Source organism: Chelonia mydas, chromosome 9 (genome assembly GCF_015237465.2).
Source record: "Chelonia mydas isolate rCheMyd1 chromosome 9, rCheMyd1.pri.v2, whole genome shotgun sequence".
In the NCBI taxonomy this organism is placed as follows: Eukaryota; Metazoa; Chordata; order Testudines; family Cheloniidae; genus Chelonia; species Chelonia mydas.
Genome location: NC_057855.1, coordinates 32,624,041 through 32,641,872, shown reverse-complemented (window position 1 = coordinate 32,641,872; position 17,832 = coordinate 32,624,041). Strand labels below are relative to the sequence as shown.

The 17,832-nt window shown below is 41.1% G+C and overlaps 1 protein-coding gene across 1 annotated transcript in view; it reads right to left on the bottom strand.

Annotated features, from left to right (window-relative positions):
* The window catches only part of SLC16A14 (solute carrier family 16 member 14), a 29,323-nt gene extending 11,776 nt beyond the window's left edge, over window positions 1-17,547 (bottom strand). The window contains exons 1-3 of the mRNA XM_007054990.4: window positions 17,188-17,547; window positions 8,787-9,063; window positions 4,794-4,937 (exon numbers count right to left, since the gene is read on the bottom strand). Of these exons, the coding sequence (XP_007055052.1) occupies window positions 4,794-4,937; window positions 8,787-9,048 (406 nt within the window). The 5' untranslated portion in view covers window positions 9,049-9,063; window positions 17,188-17,547. The remainder of the gene's footprint in view (window positions 1-4,793; window positions 4,938-8,786; window positions 9,064-17,187) is intronic.
* Between the last annotated feature and the right edge of the window lie 285 nt (window positions 17,548-17,832).

The following is a 17,832-nucleotide window of genomic DNA, read 5'->3' as shown; positions in this document are numbered from 1 at the left end:
ACATCAGCTAATAGATAGGTGTGGCAGCTGTAATTGTACCCTCCGGCCAACAGAGGGTTCTCTGTCCCCTCTTCTCCCATTGCTGGACAGGCATTTCAGGATCCTTACATGGGCCCTTCCTGTCCAGATATGAGGGTCTGAGGAGCTGAAGGGGTCTGGCTCCCTCTATTCCCTTCCCTTAGGCCAAAACCAGGAGACACAGCTATGGGGGATGTGGGGCCAGGACAAAGGGGAGACAGCTGTTGGGGTGCACAGGCACTGGAGAGGACATAGGGGAAGCCAAGAGGGATATTTTGGGAAAGGGACAAGAAGCTGGAAGGATGTGGGGGAGGTGAAAGAGCCTGGGGTGAGAGGCAGTTTGGAGAAGAGAGAATGAGGGGTTTTGTATTGAGAGGGTTAGAATGAGTCTGGGGAGAAAGATGGGAGAGATTCATGGAGATGAGCCTGCGGTTGGAGAGAAGACATTGGAGGAGTTTGTTGGAAATAGGTGGGTCTAGGAAGACTGTACATCAAGAGGAGTTGGGAAGAGGAAAAAAAATAAACTGATGGTGTTAGCAGGAGGGTGGGCATGCAATGAGCCACCTGAACACTAACTGCACTGCTGGTCGGAGGCCAAGGTAAGTAATTGCTGGAGGCCCTTTTTTAAGGGCAATGGAGAGAAAACAACAGGTGTGGGAACCTTTTTTGGTGTTGCAGTGAAGGGAGGTCTCATGGCATTGCAGAGGAATATCCCTGACATCTCCAATTTTTTACCAGAATTACTCCACTGATAGTGTCTTAGTTCTTCTCAATCTCACTTGAAACATCTAGTCAGATTTCTCTAGAGAACACAGATATGGTTTTCATGTTAGCTATTTATTTCTACATATTACATTCTGCAGTTCAATAGTTTTGGTCTGGTTTCCCTGGACAGGATGAAAAAAAGAGAATTGATTCCTTTGTACCTAAGGGTACTCCAGATATAAGGAAAGAGTCGTACAGGTAAGGCTCCCTGCCCTGATGAGAGTTAATTATAAATCACTGTTTTGATATCATTGTGATCTCTAATAGAATCAGTAAAATGATACCAATCAGAATAGAAAAGCAGAAGAAAATTCTTTACAGAAATTCTGCGGATTTTGTAGAAATTTCTTTAAAGGATTTTTGGGGGCAGGCAGCTTCATTTCAATCTCGCCAAAATTTCCAAAAAGATTTATTTTGTCCATATTCATCACTCTTAGCTTTTTCACACAACTTGTAGTTTCTGACTTATCCTTTTGGGAAAGACCAAAAATCAAATCTTTTTTCCACCAGTTGAGCTCAGTGAGAGCCTGAACTATACCTTGCTTCATGTTGCAAATGCATCTTTCTAGAGACATTACATCCAGAGCCTCTTCAATGGAAGTGTTGCTCAGATAAGAAACACAAAAATTATCCCTTAATTATTCCTTGCAGTCATGTCTGCCATCCTGTCTCACCGCTGTGAATAACTACCTTCTGATGAGGGATTCTGGGATTGGAGGTACTCTAGTGTGTGACAGACAACCAGTGTGTTAAAAGCTCAGACCATTTGAGAAGTTACAACAATCTACAATATGTGACTAATGAGTTTGGAAAGATAGTCCTTGTCAGGGCAGCTGATCCCTTAAGGGGAGTTGGGCCCAGACTCATCTGTGATGACTCAGCTACCTCCCAGCTGAGACTGAAAAGCTATGGATCAGGTGATGATTATGAAAGCCAGCAAGTAGGCTATTTGAGAGACAGCTGTGGGGAGGTTCCTGAAAGAGTAGTTATAGGAAGCAGTTTCCCTAGAGCAGGGTAACTCCCAGGCAGAGGGTTGGAAGAAGAACTGAGGCAAGAGCTTCCAGGAGCAGGGAGGCTCTGGCAGGAAGCCCCTGGATTGGGGAGTAAGGGGGAAGAGGAGGGTTTGTGAATAATTCTCAGGCAGGTGTCCTGTACAGTGGAAACCTCGAGGGAACAGTAGGCCTCTGTAGAAAACTCTGGAGTTAGAGGCTGGAATGATTGATTTGCTGTGCTAGCTTTCTGTAGAAGTAATAAAGCTGAAGCCCTGGAGAAAAGGGCCTGAACCAGATTCTGGGTGTGGTGTCATTCCTTGTTCTGGGGAGGCAGGCCAGCAGCCTACTGACACCTTTGGTGTACTAAAGTCATTGCTCAACAAAGGCTTATGTTCTTCCTCTATCTATGCAAATAGGGACTTTTTTTTGTACATAAAGATTTTTGCTTATGGTATAGTGCTGTAAAGATGTAGTCATCACCCTGAACATATCACCAAACCCTTCCTTTATAAGTTTAGTCATCTCTTAGGCTTGCTACAGTTCCTTCATTTCAGTGGAGATATATATATACACACACACACACTAATTTATATTCTTCTACTGTGCTCATTAAAAGTGTAAATGGTTTTCCCATTAACTGACATCCCTATGTCATTTTCTGTAAGAGAGCAAGAGAAATTGTCGTATGGTAAAAAGGTTTGGCTGCATCTCAGTAAAGTTACACCCATTTGGCTAAAGGTAAAGAGCTGGAGAGCCTCTAGACTGAAGTGACCGCCTTGTGAAAAGAACTGGAATCATGCTGGGTGAAGCCACTACAACAAAAAGATGGATTGAGCCAGAAGGTGCATCAGTTGATTGAAGCTAAGATCATAAATCCAAAGACATGCGACAGTGACAAAGCTACAAGGCAAAGCCACAACCACACCCCTGCTAAAAAAAAAAACACCAAAGAGCTCTACCCCAAAGAAAAAGGAAGATAAAGGTTATTTTCACATATTGAATATCATCCATAAAATAGTGTGGCTGAAGAAAGAACAGAAGTGGGTGTTGCTAAGTGAGATACTATAAGCTGTGAGCAAAACAGTACAATCTCTGTTTTTTGGAAACCCTGAAAGGGATCTGAACCTCAACAGAGAGATCCTTAACTTAGATGTGTGCAGCCAGGGAGACTCCTCTCCAGAAGACCAGGAGGCCACTACCACAGAAAAGTTTATTTGTTGTGAAATACCAGTTCTGTTGACAACACAGGAGGTGGCAAAGAGATTCTACCATCTAGGTACACAGGTGCCTGGTTTAAATTATGACATGCCATGGACTATGGATGACCACATGCATCCTATGGGCTACATACAACAGAGAGAACCTCAGATCCTGGTTACTTAATTTTTTCTGATGAAAATAAGGGTATTGCCAAGGACTGGTTGCCATGATAAGGATGTTGCCAAGCATACTGGTTGACTTCTTGGTAGCAGCTAAACAAAAAGTGCCTCCCTGTCTGGGGAACATGGCTAAATGATAAATTTGATCGAGTCTACATTTTGGATATAGATTGGCTCTTGAGGGGGAAGCTTTGTGATAGGATAGTCTGCCCTTTAAAGGCAGTTTTGCCTAGAGGTCAGCCCATCTATATATAGATATAAAGTGTGTGTGTGTGTGTGTATGTATATGTGTATATATATATATATATATATATATATATATATATATATATATATATATATATATATATGGGAGATATGGATAGAGAGGAAGCAATCCTCGGAATGAGTGGTGAGTGGGAGTAAATCCCATCACTGTCTCTTTAAGAGCCCAGGACCAGGAGCCTTTCAGAGAGGGTGGGGCAGAGCTCCCCTTTCCCCCAACAAATTGCGGATAAACTGGGGGAAGGGGACCAGCATAAAGATAGCCTCCTCCCTCATATCAGAGCAGACACTAGGAGATATCAGCAGGGAAAAGCTGATCTGTGGAGCACCTAGAGGGCTAATTAAGGTAAAGAGCCAGCTGAGGGAGAAGCTGGCAAAGGCCTTACAGTTGACTAACCCACAACTCAGCTCCAGGAAGAAGAACTGAGGGCTCCAGCTTAAGAAGGACCAGAAGATTTGATAAAAAGAACCCACTTTCAGAGACGAGAGCTGGGGAGGAAGTTCAGTTTAAGGAGGGGGGAGAGGAATACAGCACAGTTCCAAGTTGAGGACTCCTGCTTAAGGAAGCACAGAAAAGGAGGAATCTAAAGAAGGAATGGGGAAAAGTTCCAGAACAAAATAAGAGACTGTTTCCATGCACAGGAAGAAAGACTATCTTGAAGGAAGGAACTAGCAGGACTGAGCCTGAGATGACAAATGTCCCCAGTTTATCTGAGTAAAGTCCTAGTTATGCTTATGACTGTTACTAATAAATTAGACCCTTGGAAGAGGGGGTGCTCTCTGACTAATAAAGGTCTTTCTGGACTTGTTTATAAACCAAGGCAGGACCTGCCTGTGGTGCCATCCCTGACTGAAAGGTGGCATGCGTGGGTGACCTCTGTGCCATCCGACCACTGACAAAACATCTTCACATTCTGAATGATAGAACTTGCATGACAAAAATAGCCATTCGATCCAACGCTGCTCTCACTTTCATTGGTATAATTCTGTTAAAGACAATGGAGTTACACTAATGTGGAATAGAAATCAGGCCCATTGGACTACAATCTATCACTTGCCTCAGTATTAATTTGGAATAACTCCACTGACCTCCAAGTGAGAGCAGAACCTTGCCTATTACGTCTAAAACTATAGAACAATAACATTAGTCTGACTGTGCAAGCTAACTAAAAAAACTAAAACTGTGCTTGCAAACTAAAAGAAAAATTGTTAAATGGTATTTCCCCACCTAAAATCACTTTATCAGAAGTTTAAAAAAAATCAAATGTTAAAATGACCCAAGAGCAATCTTCGCTTCTCTCATGTTCTCAGCAAATAGACTTCCAGAAGACACTGACAATATTTAAAAGAATTTCCAAATATAAATATTGCTTACCAGCTGTCACGCCAAATGTAATGAAGAGGTAATGTACATTTGAGGCGTAGGCACTCAATACCCAGCCTAGGGCATTCAAGATCCCGCCAATTATTGCTGTCTTGCGGCACCCACATGTGTTAATGAATAAACCAATGAAAGGACCTGTCACAGAATATGAAGAAGAATTTGCTAAAAGGTTAGTGTAAAGCCCTTACTGTGAAACTTATTAAAAGTCTTAATTATCATTTTCAAACAAAATATGAAACAGTTTAATTGAAATTGTTAAATGCAATTAAAAGGATTATTTTTTCCTGTTAACCCCTTTAGGCCCTCAAAAATGGCATTCAGTTAATCCCTTTAGGCCCTTGGCTAATAACTCTGCCAATACCTAAATTCAAAGTTCTTTATTTCACGTGCAGTGGCTTATGATAGTGCAAACGCTTAGTAGACCACAGAATCCTGCTCCTAAGTCCACTTCATGCTGCTTCTACCAAATTAGTGAAAAACGGTCAGCAAAGAATTCCCCCTCAGGAGTTTAATTCTCTGCTAGAGGAAAGTCCACAGTGATGGTGTAGCTGCTTCCCTGATCCAGCTATTCTCCCCAACCCCCGCTCCTCTGGGATGAGGGAACTGCAACTGCCTCCCTCTCCCTGCAGTATTCCCCTCCCCACACACTGTAGTTTCAGGTAGAATGAAGATTCTAGACACTGAATCTACATTCCTCAAGAGATTCATTAGGCAAGATGTGAGTTAAGCAGAAGACCAACTAATTTGTCTGTTGCAATGTGAAAATGTCTGCTTCCCTGCTCTAAAGAAGGATTTCCTCAACTCAAGGACCACATTCACACTGGCGTTCTCTCTCCCAGAGGTGTCATGATCCAGCTGAAATGAAACATTTTATCCAGTACAGCTGAGAAACATTGTGCTGACTCAAAATGTGTGAAAATGAAGGCCATATCTTACAGAAAAGATCCACCCTTTAGTTTGATTTGTTGCTGTTTCACAGTCTATGGAGCGGTGGAGATACTGTATTTAAGTAATTAATTAATTGATTTGATTTATTTACTGATCTATAAAATGTACTCTGTTATGACTTAGGTACATGTACAGAATTTAATAACATAATTGGTCCATTCCCCATTAACTAAATTCTTGAGAAAAGATGGGTCTTGTTCCATGCCTTAAAGATCAACAGATGGGCTCTTTTGGACAGCAAGGAAAATGAATTCTAAACTTTTAAGCCCTCTGGAACACCCTTTCAACAGCTCCCTGACACTTAAATCTAGGGCTTGCCAGCTATAACATCCCAGTATATCTCCAGTGCCAGTGCAGCACATTTGAGTAGCTATAAGCCTACTCACAGGGATTTGTCCATGGTAAATCACAGAGCATAAATTAGCAACCAATCATATCAAGCTGATTCTGGACATTCTTGGAAGGATACATCCCTCAACACCTTGTAAATTTGGGAAACTTGTGAATGATATAATCCATTTCCCAGATGTTTCACTCTGAACTATCCTTGATCCTCGCATCAACTTTCAGAAATGTCAAGCATCACAACACCCAGCAAACTTAGTGAGGAGGCAGATGACAGTAGTCTATGAACCACTGTCAAATACCATGGGTGAAGGAACTCCACCATGTACAGTGAAAACAACATCCACAGTATAAGTCTTTTGTAACATTCAGGGGCATGCATATCTGTAGAATGTCTGCTATGTATTTAGTGTGCATGAAGTAAGATTTGTATCTTGAGCAGTGGTTGATATTACTGCACATAAACATCCTGTTCCTTTGCTTATGAGATGTATGTTTTGCTTTTTCAATGTGATTCCTGCATTTGATTTAACAAAATTATGTCTTTATTCTACCTAGGTACCTGAGTACCTAACAAAATTATAAGATTCAGCAGGATGTCAGAGTCTTTTAAATTGCTACTGTGTCTTCTAATATTGGTCCTAAACTGTTCATGTTAGTGAATCAGACTCAGTGGATGGCCCTGCACTGCTTGTCATGGATGCAGTGGTGGGGAGGGAGAGCTCAGTGGTTTGAGCATGGGCCTGCTAAACCCAAGGTTAGGAGTTCAATCCGTGAGGGGGTCATTTAGGGATCTGGGGCAAAAATTGGGGATTGGTCCTGTGTTTCTGTTTAATCTATCATGGCACTTTGTCCTGTTGATCCCATTTGATGCTGTTATTTAACCACCCTTATAAATGTTTCACAGAGCCTGTGACAGGTTCTACAGGATAATCTATTTACACTCAGGTGAAGGGGGGACAAATAAATGTGGTCTGTTTAACAGACAAAATATGGCACCTTATATCCCTGGGAGTGCAGACCTGGAAAGCCCTCTCACAGGCATTCATGCAACAGATAAATACACCTTGCATGTAGAGAAGGATTGGAATTGCTTCTGCAACCCTGTTGATCTAGATTAGCTTAGTCACTGTACAGATCTCTGAAAGCCAACATCTTGCCATATATATAATATAGCCTTTAAATAGCACAGAAAGCAGAATTCCCTGCACTGATTTAAGTATTAGTGATGGTATCAACTTTTGCAGAGGCAGGTGGTTTATCCCACCACTCAGCTGAAAATAAGAGGCCTGTCTGTAAAACTCTGACAAAGAAATATGTAAATAAGCACAGAGGATAAGTGGTTAAATGCTGCTCTGAGAGCTTTAGTGATTTTAATGATATTTTAACTATTATAAGCTTTTGTGACTTTGGAACTTACTTGTATCCCAAATTATCTTCATTGTTAATTATTAATGATTGACAATATTTCAGCTAAAAGATACTTTAGTTACTTGTTTGCCTTTCATTCTTGAAGACCAAAAATAAACTACAGTTTCTGAGTATTAGGAAGATACAGGGAAATGTGGACTGTCCTAGCATGATTCAAGATTTACCTTGCCCTCTGTGAGGTTTGGTCAAATCCTGCCCTGACTTGGACTCCTTGGCACCCCATTGAAGTAACTGAGATTGCACAAAGTTTTAATCCTGTAGGATGTGTACACCTAACTCCAGCAATATTGACAGACATTTCACATAACATAGATTAGAGAATATACTCATTTTTCTGGGTTGAACTAAGACTTAATGGGACCCAGCTACACTAATATTTTGGGGTCTTTTAGGGACTCCTCCATCTTCCTCCAAGCCTCCCCTCTTCCAGGTGGGCTGTTCTTTCTAGTGGTACACACCTCAGACAGACTCTAAATATGATTCTATACAGACTTGCACCTTGTGCTATCATTTACACTTGTGTAAAATAGGTGTATAGCACAAAGTGGATATAAGACTTTGCGCTCACTTTGCACATATGTAAATGACAGCACAAAGCATCAGAGAGTGAAGAATCAGTCCCTAATTCTGTTCCTCCCAGCCTTACCTCTTGACCTCCCAAGTAGACTCTAAGACAGACTCCAAGCTTTTTGGAGGGACTATTATTTTTCTCCCATTCCTGATCCTCCTGATGCAGCCCAGACCAACCCACCAGGTAGTTAGCTGGGACCACTCAGATGTATGTTACATGACTGCCTACTGCTCCTCCTCCTCGCCTCACTGTTGTTTCCCCCCAGCTTCACTGCTGCTCCCTGCCTCCCTCTGACTACATGGCTCACATGCCAGGGTATGTCTACAACTGCAAAGAAAAACCTTAGAGCCTTAGAGCCAAGGTCAGTTGACTTAGGCTTGCATGGCTTGGGCTGCAGGGCTAAGAGTAGCAGTGTAGACCTTAGAGATCAGCCTGGAGCCCAAGTTCCAGAAGGAGGGGCTTGGAGCCTGGACTCCAACCCCAGTGGGAATGTCTATTTTTAGCCCCACAGCCCAAATTAGTTGCTGTGGTAGACAACTGAATTTGGCCTGGTGACTTTAAAACTACAGTCCAAGAACACTATGGCCTACTCAGTTACCATATTTGAATAGTGCAAGAAAATACTTGCATGGGGGGAAATATTACATTAAACCTATACAGTTTTGCAATATAATTATATTGGAACGTACCTACGATCAATGTAATACCCATGCTAAGGGAGCTAACCCATGCAGTCAAGCCTCGACTTTGACTGAATTCTTCAAGCCATTCCATGTTAAGTATTCCAAGGGCCATTTGTGACCCCATGATAAGTATATGTACAAGAAAGGAAGAAAGGACAATCATCCAAGCCCATCCGCCATCAATGTTTGGATTAGGCTTAAGTGTCTTAGTCTTATCTTTTGAATCATCTTCAAAATCATATGCAATGTCTTCTTGAGTGGTGCACATTTTCCCCACAGTATTCTGAAACAAAAAAAAAATGCTTTCAGTATGCACAGAAAACAGGTACAGGTTTGTAATAGTTATTTGTTTTTATTTTTTAACAGTATAGATTAAACTAGTTCCCCAACCTATTTTCCAGCATTTGTTGGGGTTTCTGCATACAGGAACAGTATGAGGACCGCAGGGCAGTATTATTCAGCCACAAGCTTAACTCCACTTCTACAAGTAAATAGGTAAGAGAGCCTCCGGCTAGAGCTGGTGAAAAAATGTTACACAAATATTTCTGAATTTGTTTTGCATTTTCAACATTTTGAAATGTCATAAAGTATCAACCAGCTCTATAGTTCCAAAAATGGGGGAGGTGGATTTTACAAACCTTTTTTTCAAAGTTTCTTGTTTGTTTGTTTTTAATTGAAATATTTTGAAAATTAACATTTTTGAACCTCTAATTTTTTTTTACCACCTCTATGTACTGTTTTCCATGAGAAAATCTGTGGGATTATGATGTGCATCTCTCCCTTAGCCAGTCTCAGGATAGCCCTGCCTACTCTACTCCCCCACACACTCCTGGGTTTCATGAAGATGGGACGGTGTTGCAGAGGTGAATGGTACCCCTTTCTCCCATGTGGAAGGGATGAGAGCCACATATGGAGGGCTTGGGGCACGATTTAGATCATGATTTTTTAAAAATGAAACTGTGTTATAACAAATTTGGACCATAGCCATATTTTCACTATTGCGTTTCAATGCAGATGTGTCCTTCATATGGTTTTTAGTAGTATAACAGCATTTCAATAAATTTAAATATAAAACGCATGGAAAACCATACACTGTGTGTGTGTGTGTGTTGCTTGTGTCTTTCTGGTTTTTGTACTTACCTATGTGATGTATGTGTGTTGACTATAATTTGCCTTGTTTGCCACTTTGGCCCAGATCCACAAATAGAAATTTGGAGCCTAAATACCTTTGTGGATCTGGGCCTATATGTTTCTGCTTTAACTTTACTCACGTAAGACTGGAAATGTGTAGCCTTCATGGATTGTGACTGTGGTCCCACAACAGGACAAGTGTCATCTATATATGATGCAGCATCTTCTGCTCTCCCAGTAAACTTGGATTATGTGTTTTTGTGTTCAAAATTATAAAGCTTTTAATGAAAAGGAAATAATAAAAGATAAATCAGATTACCATTCTTTCTGCAGCGAAAACCAATTGTAATCTTGGGATTTATTATTTTTACTATTGGTGGGACAAGGGTGAAAGAAGAAAATAATGAAAAAATATTTAGATTCCGTGATCTTCGAGATGTCTTGCTTACATAAATTATAGAGCAGGGGCCTGATCTTATCTTCCTTGCACAACTCAAGCTCCCATTAAAGTCAGTATGATATATAATTATATTGTTAGGCTTTCAGTTATGCTGGTGTAAATCCATAGTAACTCCACTGAGATCAGTCAGTTACTCCAAATTTATGTCAATGTAGATCAGAATCTAGCACAGTGGGAAGGTTTGGGTGCATATGGTATGGAGGACTGGGTCTCAAATAAATTAAATTGACTTTTGGTTTGTTAGTCCCCACAAATGAAGAGCACAACCGAGAAATAATAAAAATAATTTCAAGTGACTCCACAGGCAATTTTTAACTGGACGAGTCAAGATGCCGAGCCAACTCTCCATTTATCCTGTGATGTATTGAAATGTTACAATACTGTGGAGCACCACAGAGGTTTCCATGGAGACTGGGAACTTTAGTGGTACAAGTTACCAGATAAGGTGTGTTTTTTCTCTCTCCATGAAGAAATGGAAACAGGAGGTGGCTTCGGAAACAGGAGGTGGCTTCAGAAACAGACAAAAGAAAATATATTAGAAACAGTGAAACAATTCCTGGTGGTCTTCTATGTACCACATTTAATAGTATAATATGGTTCTTGAAACAATCGCTATTTTGAAGAGATTAAATGCATAACTTAAAAGTATATGTGTGATGTTTTTCAATAAATAAGAGACCTTGTTCATCACTAACAAAATCCAGTTCCTATAGAATTCAAATGATAAATTAAATTCAATGGAGCAAATGTTGCCTTCTAGTACATCTCAGTGACAGCCTCACACAAACGATAATCAACACAGAAACAACAATAAACAGACATAATAATAGGCAAGGCACAAACAAGACAAAGCCCACAGAATGGTGACATCGGTAAGGCTATATAGGTATAAAGGAGGACAGAATTTGGCCCACTAGATAAAATTCTGCTCTGATTCACAGTGGTATAAATCAGAGTAATTCCACCAAAATAAGCGAAGTTACTCTGGATTTACACTGGTGTAAATTAAAGGAAAATTGGGTCCAAAACATCTAAATTCATTAAACCAAAGAGTAGTGTGCAACTGATTCTGAACTTGTACAGTGTCTCCTTAATGCCAAAAAATAAGAATCAACAAATAAAATTAATGGGTCATAAGCAAATATGATAGGATAAGATACTATAATGAAGCAGTGCTCATGGCAACCAAATATTACAGTAGTATTAGGAGCAGGACTGGCCTTAGGCATTTTGCTGCTCAGAGCAAACTTCAATATGTATACTGTGCTCCTTCCCTCAGGCCATGATATTTTACAAAAATAAATAAATAAAAATCTATAAAGTAAGAGCAGTGAGTTTTGTTGTTGTATGTCACCTCCCATTTCTAAAGACAATTGAGAAGCTGGACTGAGTGTAATGTGAGTAGGCAGTAACCATTTTTAGCAGGGTACACTTGGAAGTCTACTGTAACACAGCAAAATGTGTGGTACCCACTTAAATCATCTACATGAACAGTTATCAAAACTACAGGATAAAGTAGAGTGGTTCTCCATCCAATGGATTTTAGGAAGAGCACTGGAAAAGGGCTTCTCTGTGCCAACTTATAGCAATCTGACAACCTAGGAAAAATGTAGTTGTCCTGGGACTAAACTATTTTCTATAGTGACTGGGAAGAACTGTTGAAACTTTATAGACTTCATCTATTAAATTTTATTTCCAAATTAGTAAGAAGTAGGATGACCAGATGTCCCATTTTTGGGGACTTTTTCTTATATAGATGCTTATTACCCCCCACCTCCTATCCTGTTTTTTCACAGTTGCTATCCGGTAAACCTAGTAAGAAGTTTTTGATAAAGAAAAGTGTAAGTGCCCACTGCCAAAAGATTATGTCAATATCAGGGCTCCTTCTGGGTTAAATTCGGTTTTCAAATATAGCAGTTTGCAGGTCAGTGCCGTCACTCAAGATTTTACACTCGGGAAGCCAAGAGCATAATTTGACCAGTATATATTTCTTTTAAACAACCAGATAAAGACTGCCAGGGGTTGAAAGAGGGATCTCACCCACTTTTTAAGATGTGCAGGAGGGAAGCCCATTCTGATGCACGTTAAAAGTTCCACAAAGATTTACAAGAGAGAAATTATCTCCTGTGAATTTCCTAAAGCGCCCAGTGTGAAAGTAGAATGAATTATATTGAAATTATAATTCATTAAAGAAATGCTGCTTGAAGGATTTGTTGAAATAGAGTTGTCAGAAAGAGAAACATTAAGGAGTGTGAGACAATGGGTCCTCAAACTAATTAACTTAGAGCTCAGCCTGAGCTAGGAGATTGGTAAACGTTAGTATGCAAATAAGATATGTATGTATATTTGTTAGTTTCTTCTTCCTTTTGTCTCTTATGTTAAATTGGCTTTCCCTTATCTGTTTAAATAAGTTAGCTTGAGCTTTGGCAGGAGGCTCACACATATCTGGGTGCATTGCTAATAAACAGAGTGGTCTGACAAATTTGTGAGTCTTGAATCTGACTCTGACACCAGGAAAGAGGCTATCCAAACACTTCCAGATTATGGCATTTACACATGCTATTGCCAATTATTTGCAAGCCAGCAGAACTTCAAAGTTGTCAAAAGCAAAACTTCTTTTTATGTCTTGCCTCTACGTAAAAAATTCCATATACAAACTATATTAAGCAGATTAAGTAATCAAAAAAAATGCAGACATCAAGGTTACAGTATTCAGCCCTACCTTAACTCTGATCCCTTTTACATATGCATCATGATACAAGGTTAGTTCCTCGGGTGTTGTCAGTGGAGCTAAGAGTGGTTTACATTAACAGAAGATTTGGCCACTGACTTTAATGATGTGATCATTTACTTCTTGCAGTACACGTGTAGCTTCTTGCAGTACACCGTACTAGTGTGTGTGCCAGTCAGCTTATATGAAAAATACACAGAAAGCTGTACTTGCACAGCATACTATAGATTAAGTATAACAAAACAATAGTAAAAAATTGCTTGCATACATAAGCCGTCTAATTTTGTAGCTCAGTTACCTTCATAGTTAACTGTCTCACCGGCTGCACTGCAACTAAGGAACACAGGGACATGTCTGTGTTCAGCTGAGGTAACTGCACAGTGAAATGCCTCATTCACTGAATTATGCGTAAAGAAGGTTGCGCTGCTAGTTGAAAGACAAATGTAAAGTACATGGCTGCTGATTATGGGTTCCGTTAGACTGTCACTAGTCCTCACCAGGCCACATAGGGGAGTAGGAAGGAATAAAGACCACTACATGCATGAGAACAGGGACTCCATACTTCCCCCCACAATCAAATGGTCTGGAGGAATTGGGGAATGCCATAGCTGTGCTCTACTACACACCAGCAGAAATGGTCAGGCACTAGCAGATGTGCCCTGAAAAGGAGTGAAGTGACTTAATACCCACTTGTCTTCAAAGCAACAGAGAAAGAGGACAGGGATTGTGCCTCTGAGTTACAGTTCCTTCCTGGAGTTCTTCCTGGGTGGTAAAGATACACACCACCCTTTACAAAGGCCCAGTGAGCCTAAAGGCTCAGATTATCCCTATATTAAAATTCATTGGGCCAGATCCTCAACTGATGTAAATCAGTGTAGCTCCATTTATGGTGCTTTACATCAGCTGAGGATCTGGCCCATACACAAGAGAGAAGAGAACTAATTGTATACGAAGTCTAAGTCAATAAAGATCTACTGAATGATTATGGTAATGAAAATAATGAGGGATACAAGAATGGGAAAAAATGCAATATATTACACCGTTTGTCTAAGATTGTAGAAAATAATGTTTGATTGACATTATAATCTATTGTTTCAGAAATAATATGTCATCATCTCACGAAAGATTGCCCACAAGTGTGAATCTGTGAAGGTTGAATATGGAACCCTAGTTTTTGTATTTCCTGATCTCAAGTGCTTAACTGTGCAGCTTTTCCATAGATTTTGTATGGAATCCACAAAGTAATATTAATGGCCTAAATTTCAAAAATAAAGAGTAATTTTCAGTGCCTCAAGTTTTGAGTGCACAGTTTGAAACACCTTAAAGGGCCTGGTTTTCAGAAATGCTCAGTACCTACTCTCTCACAATCAAGCCCTATAAACTGTCTCAGATTGCCCAAAGATTGAGGCACCCCAACCCACTAGTCATTGAAAATGTAGTCTTGATTTAGCTATATGGGGGTTATATATTCACTGAACATTATATCAAACTTCCTAAATACTGATACTGTACATAGTCATTTTTTTCTTTTTTGACAGGAATGAATGTTGTGTATTTTTTAAATAATTTAAAACAAAAATGACTTGAAACAGTAACATTTTTTTCAGTGGGACTTATGTCCAGCAATGATACTCATCCTATTTACAATAGCAAAGAAACTGCTCACTTGACAACAGTAAGGATGGCCCCAAACAAATAAACTGATATAACAAAGTGATCTGAGTTAGTGCCAGACTTGCAACAACATCCATTTTGCCCTGTATGAACTGGATTCTGTCTCATTTTTATATTTAGTCCAGAATCTTTATGTAAATACACCCACAAGCAGGAAAGGTCACTTGCAATACTTGTGCAAACTCTCAAATGATAAACAGAGCTGGGATTGGACATTTGGCTGCTCTCCTCACTCATGACTCACTCAGCACACCCCTGACCTATTGCATTGCATTGTGGATGTATTTAAGTAGAATGTAGTACCTTAGAAGTCAGAAAAGCAGAGGACACTCTTTGCAACTGCAAAATCGTAAAGAAATTATAGCAAAAGTTCCAACAGCTTATATGCAAAGCCATACATATTTCCCACAACCAAACAAGATTGTGAGCTCCTCAGTCACAACAACAAAGCATGATACCCTCACCCTGACTCCCTTCACCTGTGACTGGGTTTGGATGTGGGAGTAGCTTCTAAGAGCCAGTTTGTCAGAAGAGCTCAGAATCAGATTTCAAATGTTCAGCACCCATAAGGGGTGCCAAATTTTCGAAAGAGCTCAGCTCCCATTTAGACACATTAATAAGAACCAGATTTTTTAAAGTGCTCAGGACCTAGCAACTCCCTCTGTAAAACAAGGCTAGATTTTCAAAGGCTCCTCATCCAGTGTGCACCCAACATAGCAGTTTCATCTACTAGATAAGACCCATTAAGTCTAATGGGATTTCTGCATGCAGGACTGTTAGGAGTCTGCCTATCTCACTTAACTAATTGAGGAGAATGAGAAGCAACTATTGCATGATGTTAACTGCCTTCTCAGGTGAATTAATAGTTTAATAAATATTAATGCCAGAAAGAACTATTATCATCATCTATTCTGACCTCATGTATAACTCAAGCCATAGATTTCATCCAGTGATTCCTGCATCTAGCACAACTTGTGGTTGCACTGGAGCATATATTTTTGAAATACATCCAGTCTTGATGTATACTTTACTTTAAAGAGTATAAGTGATGGAGAATTTACCATATCCCGAGGTAACCTGTTCCAGTGGTTGATTATCTTTCATGTTAAAAGTATAGAATATTGCACTTTTATGGCAACTTTCATCAAAGAACTCTAATTGTTTTACAAATAGTAATGAATTGGGCCTCACAACACCCCTGCTGGGTACCCTAAATAGTAATATCCCCATTTTACCAAGGCACAGAAAAGTTAAGGGCAACATTTACAAAGTGGCCTCCAATTTTGGGTGCTTTAATTTTTGGTTGTCAAGCTTGAAACACATTTAGCCTGATTCTCAGGTTAACACCTCACTGACTTCAGTGGAATTGAGAATATTCAGCACTTAGATGAATCATGCCTGTCTTCACTTGCACAGTCAAACATGAAGGCAATCTAGTGTGGAGACTTCTTTTGAAAATGTTGGGCTAAGTGAGTTGGCCAGGGTCATGCAGGAAGTCTGTGGCAGAATCAGAACAAGAACACAAGTCTCCGTGCTCCTAGTCCTGTGCCTCAACTACAACGCTATCTTTCTTGCTCTCTGGCTATTTTTCTCACTCTTTGATGTTGTTATAGGATCTGTATGATGGATCTTGTTCCTGACGTTATTCTCTCCCTAGGAGCATGTAACATGGTTATTAGGGGAAGCAGAATATGGAACTAAGATCTGAGAACAGATTTGTTTTCCCTCCCATTGGACTCCAGTAAAGGAGAGCCTTACATCTAATGAAATGCTTGTTGTGGAAATGGTTTTAGAAAATATTCCTGGAGATGGATGTTTTTTCCAGATTGTACATGTGGGGTTTCCAGGATTCAGATCGTATGTCCCCCCAAAATTTAAATCAGGACCATTGACTCAGAAAGTAATACCACGTAGTACGCTTTTCTCAGAACTTGAGCCTCCGCAGACAGACACACAGACAGAGGCTGGCAGACCCCAGAGATCACTGAATGCAAAGGGGTTAACGCTTGCCCCTGAGTGTGGGGAAAAGGAGGGAAATAACAGGAAACGGAGTAAGCTGCTCCTTCGCTGCCAGCGGGAGAGCGTTCCGGTGGCGGAGGGGAGATGCCTCCAGCCGTGATGATGCTTTCGGGCAGGTTACCAGCCCGGCAGCCTCCCTCTGCCTGACGGTAGCACAAAGAATGACCGCTAGTTACCCCGCTGCTGCTGCAGCGCTTCTCGCCCGGAGCCACAGACAAAGCGGTGCCGCCTCCCCACGCAGCTGAGCTGAGCTGAGCTCCCTTCCCGGAACCTCCCTCTCTCCCGGTGCGGCTCCGTGACACGGATCCATGTCTCGGTGCCATTCAGCCCCTGTGATCCACGCTGCCTCTAGAGCAGCCTCCCCTGGAGCGCGCCGTCCCAGCCATACTCACCGCTCCGGGCCCGAGCCAGCCCTGCCGCCCGCTGGGCTTTAGTCCTGGCTCTCGCCGAAACTTGCAGCTTTCCTCCAAGCCCCTGGCTTTGTTGCCGTCCTACCTATCATCCTCAGCCCAGGCTCCGCTCAACCTCCCCCTGCTAGCCAGCCGGTTCCCTCCCCTTGGCCCGGAGGGGTGCTGGACTGGGGCTTATTTTTGGGAGGAGGCTGCGGCCGATCGCTGCCCTTTTGCCCCCAGAACAGCTCGTCTTCTGCATGATCTTGTATCCATTCAGGGCAATTTCAGATCTACACGCTCTCTCATGTGCCAATGATACCGGCTAATTCTGGTTTGGGGGAAGAGATTTGCAGTCCTCTCACATGCACACTCTTGTGGTCGGATGAAGTTTATCGCTGCACAGGTTATTACTGGAATTTTACATCTAGCTCTGAGTTACAAGAGGTAATCCAATAAAAGCGGCTAGTAATCAAGTTTTTAATGGCAATTCAGTTTCACTAGGCTGTGTAACCCTCCCTGTGGCTGTGGTAGAGCACACATTTTCCAGCCACCCCAGGAGTAAGGCTTGCAGGATTGGCAAAATGCAGTGTGCTGAAAAATACTCCTTCATCGGGAGAATGAGTTAAATGTACCCCTGAGTTTTCA